Source organism: Excalfactoria chinensis, chromosome 6 (genome assembly GCF_039878825.1).
Source record: "Excalfactoria chinensis isolate bCotChi1 chromosome 6, bCotChi1.hap2, whole genome shotgun sequence".
NCBI classification, from domain to species: domain Eukaryota; kingdom Metazoa; phylum Chordata; class Aves; order Galliformes; family Phasianidae; genus Excalfactoria; species Excalfactoria chinensis.
In genome coordinates this window covers 31,758,488-31,766,358 of record NC_092830.1, presented here as the reverse complement: position 1 = coordinate 31,766,358, position 7,871 = coordinate 31,758,488, and the positions used below count along the sequence as shown (strand labels likewise).

The window sequence follows — 7,871 nt, the reverse complement described above, 5'->3', positions numbered from 1 at the left end:
AGCTGAGGAGTTTGGTGTTTTCTCTGGGTTTCAGGAGGAGGTTTTGGTTGTGGTGCCTACGGGATCAATGCAGGCCTTCCAGGTGAGTCAGCTGCGAGCGTGTGAAGCGGTTCAATGGGACTTTACCTTGTGCATTTGGTTCTTCTCAAAGGGGATGTGGCTGCTGGGAGCAGTGTGAATGGTGCCAGGGCTCTGCTCAGAGCCATGCACTCAGGGAGGAAACCTGGTGGAAAAGGAAAAAGGAGAATATGCTGAGCAAGTGCAGCACATGGGGTTTGGGTCAGACTTTGCCTGACTTCGTCCTCCAGAGATTCAAAGGGATCCTCTGGTGAGTGGGCTCAGGGCAATCTTTGGGTGGAATTAACAATTTACAGTGAACATCGGTGATCTCTTGAGCTTGGAAGTCAGTAAGGAGCTGCACCGCAGTCAGTAGCCTTGTTTGAACTGCAGGCAGTGCTTCCACAGAGTGAATGGCTGCTGAGGCTGGAAAATAAGGGAGAACTGGACCTGGGAAGCACGGGAGGAGACCAGGGTAATGGCTTCTCCGGCTGCAGGATTTCAGCCTTTTATTCTCAGGAAAACCTTTACAGCTTAATGGTGGTCCAAGTGCCCGTGGGCGTGCCTCTCTCCCAGGTCCTGCAGAGGTGGGAATCATCTAATGAGCGGGATCGGAGCTTCCGAGGGGCACAGGTTGAGAAAGAGCCCGCTCCAAAGGCAAATGAAGCAATGCGGTGCTGTGACGGTAACCCTGCAGTCCGTGGTGTTGGGGAACCTGTCAGTGATTGCAGAACGTTCGTCTTCTCCGAGCCTCAGCGCTCCTCGCTCAGCCGCCGCCTGGCCCGCAGCGGGGTGGGGCCGCGCCGCCCCCTGCCTGCGACGGGGCCTGGCTGCAGCGGCACCGCCCGCAGGAAGGCGCGGCGGGGTGGGGACGGGAGGAAGCAGCGGAGCCTCCCCCGGGCTGGGCTCCACGGCCGGCCCATGCCTCGGCGGGAGCAGTGAGCGGTGGGCTGAGGGAAGCCGCGGGGCGGCGGCGGCGGGCGGCCATGTCGGAGAGCGAGGGCGGCGCGGCAGGTGAGGCGGGGGGGGTTCGCCGCAATGCGGGAGCGCGGCGGGGCGCTGCGGGGGGAGGCGGCCGGGGCCGGAGGGGGAAAAACGGGGGTGGAATTCCAGCCGGCTGCCCGCTGCGGGGCCCCGCGGGCGGCACCTCTTGGGAGAGCCGGGGCTCGAAGCGGAGTCCGCTGCCCGCCGCAGCCCCGGGGAGCCGCTGCGGCAACCCGGGAGGGAGCGGGGTGCGGGAACAATGCGGCCGCAGAGGCCTTTGTGGCCGTCCCGCCCGGCGACCGGGAGGGAGTGAGAGGGCTCGAGTGGGAGAGCGGGATGCGGGCATCGCTTTGGTGTACTGGGAGAGAGCCTGGCGGGAGGCAACGCTGGGGCGAGACGCCGGGACGGTGCGTGCAAGTCGGAGGCTGCCGGGGGCTGCACCCCGCGGGCCTGCAGGGAGGGTCTGGCTGCGGTCCGTCGGTGCTCGCACTGCGCCCGGTGACAGGCAGCTCCGCAGGGACAGGGGTGGTCCCTCCCTGTTGGGGATGCTGCAAATGCTGGGGGAACAACCCGAAGGGCAGTGCGTTTAACCTGGTCTCATTGTGTCTCCCCAACCCTTTTTCCTCGCTAAATGGTGCAGAGTCTGGGGAAACGGATGCTGAGCCTTGAGTGGTAGTGGTAAATGCACAGAGAAACTTAAAAGACTGAGTTTGTACAAATCACAGAATTAAAAGGGTTGGAAGGGACCTCTGGAGATTGTGCTAAAGCAGGTTCCCTGCGGTAGGTTGCAGCAAGAAATCCTGGGAGTAAACTAAGGGAAAGCTCTTCTGATGAGCCTATCCAGCTGTAAGCTTCAGCACATCTGGGGATACAGCTCTGTTTTACAGCTGGGGATGGTGACTCAGATGGGTGCAGACAAGCACCAGCCACAGGACTGGTCAGGAAGCCTCCGTAAGGACTGATTTCCTACAGAAGACAGTAGCCCTCTTTGCACAGAGAACTTGCAGTGATGCTCAGGAGACCCGTTTTCAAGATTTCCCCCCAAAACTGTTGGAGAGAAGGGAGAAAAAAGTGCATCTGTGCATGGGATTTGGGGAGCACTCTGAATAAGACAGCTAAACTGTAGCGCATGTGGGATAAAAGAGTCACAGTGCCCATTTCAAACAATGCAGATAATACTATTTATAAACTAGTTGAATTTTCAAGATCTCTACTGCATATTCACCCCTGCCATGTACATGTTAAATGCTTTCTGTATTAGTCCCTGATGCTTACTCTGCTTGAAGGTACCTGTGACAGTTCTCTAGCTGACAACAGGGAGGAACAGAGTGACATTTGTGTGTTAGGCAATAGGGCGCTGTGTATTGTGTGCTGTAAAGCTGCAAGGTTAGTGCAAGGCAGTGCTGAGAATAAGTGACTTGTGACAGAAGGAGAATTTGTTCAGGAGGGGTTTTGCTAGAAGATGGAATGCCATGCAGTAAATCAATGATTTGCTATGCCAGAAATCTTTATGTGCTTTCCACTCTCTGGAATGCTGAAGCTGTCAGAGAAGAAAGACTTCAGGGATAAAACGTGATTTAGTGGGTGTTGTATTGACAGTCCTAGGGCTGCAGCCACTTACTGCAGCATAGTACAATGTGTAAAAGAGAGGTCTGGATGTAAAGCGGCACAGTGTTGCATGCGGTATCTGCCCATCGCTTATAGCTCCAGTCAGCACAGCACTGCGGTATCTGCAGATTGCTCAGGGTGAGCCTCGATGCAGTCGTTTGTGCCCCTGAGCTGCTGCACGTGGAACTTATCATTGTAGTGACTTCTAGTGCTGTTCAGCCAATGGGTGATGCTGATTCAGCTGATGAGCTCTCCTTTACTGTACATGCCCTGTACATTTTCAGTTCATTTCCCCTGGGGTAGCAGCAGGTGCCTAGCAGTGCAGGGACCTGCCCTTCTCTGAGCTATGGGGTTTCCCCTAAGTTGCGTTTGGCTGCAGGGACACCCTGTGCTGCTCAGCGCTTGGATGGTGTGGCACTGCTCTGCTGGCCCAGAGCTGGGAGCTGTGCAGCTTGGACACAACTGCAGCTTTGGATGCAGTTGAAGTCAGCAGCCCTAGGAGGCTGATGCTGTGCAGGAAGACCTGAATACTGCCTCAGCTGCAGAAGACCTGATCTGCAGGTGTAAATGTCACGGTGTAGGTTCTGTTTTGCTCTCTATCTCTGTCCCTGTTGTTGGGGTTACACATGAGTTGACTGGTATCATGCCTTGTGCTCTTTTCTGCCAATTGCTTTTTATTGTCCTCTGCTATGATGTCACTGTCAGTGATTCTGATATCAACACAAAACAATCATCCCTTTATGAAAAGACGTCTTCCAAATATGCTTTTTATTTTAAAACATGTCAAAAGGATTCCTTCACCTCCATTTTCTGTACCTGAATTAGTTCTCCTTTTTGATGCTGTGTCAGGTGGGATTTCAGAAGTCGTTGACTCCAATGAGTGCAACATTTATAGCTTAGAAGCATTTCTCTGTGGCTATTTTAGTCTACATATTGTGAAGGAGCAGCTTGGCTTATTCGGTTATTTTAAAAAGCTCTGCTGGCTCTCAGTGAACGATAATGGACAAATGGGAAAGGAATAAACAGCGTGGCACTGGAATGATGCGACTTCCCAGGGGGAGAACAGTTGTGACCACAAGTAGCTATGAAATAACTTTTTATGGGAGCTTGGCTCTATCCCTTTTGTTTATTGATTTAAATGTAAAGTAGGTGTTGAGATTTGCCATAAGCAGCTCAGTGAAATTGTGAGACTCTTTGAGTGTTGCACTCGGAAATGACTTCAGCTTCTTCCATGGTGAACTTTTGCATGACAGTTGTCACTCTCACAGAGTTACAGAATGGCCTGGGTTGGAAGAGACCTCAACGATCATGAATCTCCAACCCCCCGCCACCAGGTAGGGCCACCAACCTCCACAATTAATATTAGGCCAGGCAGCCTTGGGCTCTGTCCAACCTGGCCTTGAACACCTCCAGGGACAGAGCATCCACAGCTTCTTTGGGCAGCTGTGCCAGCACCTCACCGCTCTCATTGTAAAGAACTTTCCCCCTGACATCCAACCTAAAACTTCCCTCCTTATCCTCCACTCTCCTGTTAAGCACCCTTGCAAACTGACAGTAGAAATGGGTGAAGTTCCAGGTTACAACACTGCTGTGCAGAACTGTTCAGCTGTGTTTTCCCACTAGAGAAAAGGAAGACTTGGAATCTGTTTCAGGAATGAGCTCTGAAGTCCATCAGTTGTGACTGTAATTGGTACGCTCAATTCGCAGATGTTTTACTGAAAAGTGCACTGCTGGTTTGTAACGCGAGGTTGCAGATGTTGATGTTGCACTCAGAGAAAGCTGCTGTCATGTATGAACTGAAGGGATCTGTTGGGCCACTAGCACACGTGTAGACTTCATGTTCTTAACTGCAGCAAAGGTTCCTGGGTCATCAGATTGAAGCTGCCTCTGCTCAGCCACCGGGTGCATTTTGGTCTTAAAAAGAGCATTCCATAGTTCTCATTATTCAAAATATGTCAACTATGACCCATTTGCTGTTGTGTTAAGGAGCACAGTGATATGCATTTAAAATAAACATATGCAAGTTTAAAATTGTACTGTAACTATTACTGAAGCAGTAACTTTTCAGTGTTTTAAAATTAGGATGGCAGTGGGTATTAAAACAGGAAATTCCTTCCAAGTCTGCCTCAGAGGGATTTGAGAGAGGATTTTGTGTAAATGAAAAGGAAAACGCAGTCAATTCTAGCAAGAAAAGTAAGTAAATAAACAAAAAATACTCAGAATCTGGAGGTCAGCGCTGAGTCTGGAAAGCCTTTGTTCCTGACTTCTGGTGCCTTTGCTAAGGACTGCATCAGGGTGTGTCAGGAACAGGGAGCTGCATGGGGAGCTTCATTGGCTCGACCAATGAATAATAATAATAGCAGGACTAGGGGAAATGGATCCAAGTTGAAGGAGGGAAGATTTAGGTTGGATGTTAGGGGGAAGTTCTTTACTAGGAGAGTGGTTAGGCCCTGGAACAGGCTGCCCAGGGAGGTTGTGGATGCCCCGTCCGTGGAGGTGTTCAAGGCCAGGTTGGACGGGGCCCTGGGCAACCTGATCTAATAAAGGTGTATGTTTGGTGGCCCTGCTAGGCAGGGGGGTTGGAACTACATGATCCTTGAGGTCCCTTCCAACCTGGGTCATTCTATGATTCTATGACCTGCTGTTGGCATGCTGCTGTGCTCTGCTTACGGGTAGAAGCTCTGCTAGGTTTGCTTGACGGTGGTTTGGGCACATGGACTGGCTTGGGAAGTATCTTAATTTGCAAATACAAGGGACCTGGAAGGGTCTTCCTCTGTTTCTTTCATCAGTAATTCTGTAATGGGTTGTTCAACGCTCAGACTGTGCCCTGGAGATGTGGTTTCCTAGGAATTCTGAGAGATGCTTCCGTCAGCTTGAGTTGTTTGCAGCCCAGAAAGAAGCATGTATATGAATGCAGTTTTATAGCAGCAATTACTTGTAATCTGTGCAAGTTTATTTGCTCTCATCTCAGAACTACTGCCTCTGTTAAAGAAATGTCCCCAGCCTGCTGCAGTTTCCTTCAGTAAGGAGGCAAGTTGTTTTTGTGTTGGGAGAAGCAAGCAGCATAGGGATCACCTGTGAGCTCTGCTTTGACTTGTTCTTTCCTAGATATATTTTACGTTCATATTGCTTTTCAGGACTGCTCTTTAGGTTGTCTCAGTCTGTGTGTACTCCAACCATTTTGAAGTTCAGAGTGCTCTGAGCTCACCCATGCAGTGTGGCCTTTTGTCACAGGGCTCATATTTTAGCTCATGTATTTTTTCTCCTGTTCCTTATGCAGTCTGGATGGCGGATATTTGGGTATATCCCCCGTTACTGCAGCCAGGCTGTTTGTTTTTAGTCAGAGATAATGAGAACATTAAAACTGTGGTTTCTGTGTTCCTTTCTTACCACCTTCTATTTGCTGTTTGAGAAATGCATTCCTGTGACAACTTGATGTTGCAGATTTCATCTTCGAGGACTCCTGAGGCTTTTTCTATATTTAAAGACCAAAATACCTGTGGTTATGATAGGCTGACTGGCAAATGGCCCCATTCCCTTGTTCCAAATAGATCCAACAAATTTAACATCTCTTTCTTAAGTTTCCATGGATACCTCACTAGAACACGCTGTAATCAAACCAGTAGGGCATGTCATTTGCGAGAGCTTTCACTGTTGTTGTAATGGAACTGCTGCATTCGAACCCATCCTCTTAGAGGAGCTTGGCTTCTTACTCAGTTATGTTGTGGTTTTAGCCATAGCAGGCTGGATCCTCTGCCTGTCACCATGGAAGTGCAGCTTTTCAGTTGGCTGTCTGCTAGGTTGGTGCTGGTCTCTGTGTGATGTGTATGTGTAGTCATGAATACTACGTAGTCCTGATGGGTGCTGGTATTAAAAACCTCTGGAAATTGATTTTAATCAGTGTCTGCATGATTTTATGATGTACTCTACAGATCCTAAGCATCAGTTTGCTCTCTTCTGTGCTTCGCTTTTCTCCTCATAAGGTATTTTCCTTTAAGCCTGATGGTGAATCTGTTCTCAAGACTGCCAATTAAAAAGAGGAAAGAAATGCAAGCTTCCTTTTGATTTAGCTGTGAAGTGTCAATCTGAATCTAAATCAAAACCCAGAGACTACAGATTCACAGATAACTTTGCTAATGGATTGTCAGATTTGACACCACTTCTTGCAGCCGCACAACAGATAATGTTCTCTTATTTTCCCACTTTAGCCTTGCAGAACGCTAAGGGATTCATATAGCAATCTTCCTTTGTTTCTGTTAGTTTGCTTGTTTTTGAAGGAGGACTGGGGGGGCAGGGAGATGGAAATTTATTTCCTCTGCTGGACATGAGATACAGAAAAACTGAACAGTGATTTTTGTTCAGACTAATTCACACCAATTTTCCTTTGAATATCTTCACCCAGAAAAGTAAATCTGGGATTACTTTGTTTTCAGGATGTAATTACATCTTGAGAAGATTCTTAATGTAGGAACTCACAATAAAATAGGGAGTTCTGTAGTGCCGTATTTTTAAAACTCTTCATTGTTTTTTAAAGGAAAAACCCAGCCAGCCCCTCTCAGCTGCTAAGTGGTGCATTTCCCAAAGCGACCAACATCGCACATGCTCTGTTCTATGTGTGGTCCTGGGAACTGGAGCATAATCTTATTAGTGCCATTCCTGACAACGTTGCAGTGAACCAAGTAGATGAGGTGGATGATGACAGACATGTTGATGAAAGAGAAGCGGCAGGAGACCTTTTCTAGGAAGCTCTCTTTTCAAAGAACCTAGATTCTGTATATCGGTGAGGTTTGTTTTCTGTTGCTTATGTCTTTCTGTTTGGAACTGAGGGGGCAGGAGGTGAGTGATAAAGGAAAACTGCTTGCGTGGGGGCTAATAGTGCAAGGAAGGCTGAAGGAAGCAGGTTCATAGGAGCTTGTTGAAAGGAGAGATTATTTAGTAAGTGTTAAAGGTGCCTGTAGCATACCTGTGTCTGTGGAATAACTAGAATGATTGCACAGAATTCTCTTATGCTACAATGAGCCACAGAATTTTGTGTTAACTCACATTTATCACAGCGTGCATCTGCTAAAGCAAAACGCCTTTTCCTTATGATGCATAAGGCAGAGTCAGTTTTGTGGCAGTAGTGCATGTGTACAGAAGAGCTGGAGTTCAGAAGTGAGCAATCAATGCAAAGCTGCTGCTGTGGAGTTCTCAAACCCCAGGCCCTGGGATGTGAGCAGATT

General features: G+C 48.8%; 1 protein-coding gene across 2 annotated transcripts in view; it reads left to right on the top strand.

The window, feature by feature from the left end:
• Positions 1-791: 791 nt before the first annotated feature.
• Positions 792-7,871, top strand: part of HSPA12A (heat shock protein family A (Hsp70) member 12A) — a 51,080-nt gene continuing 44,000 nt past the window's right edge. Inside the window, exon 1 of one of the 2 annotated variants that reach the window (XM_072339787.1) lies at positions 792-1,071. In XM_072339787.1, the coding sequence (XP_072195888.1) occupies positions 1,044-1,071 (28 nt within the window). In that variant the 5' untranslated portion in view covers positions 792-1,043. The remainder of the gene's footprint in view (positions 1,072-7,871) is intronic. The other variant, XM_072339786.1, reaches the window with a different exon arrangement.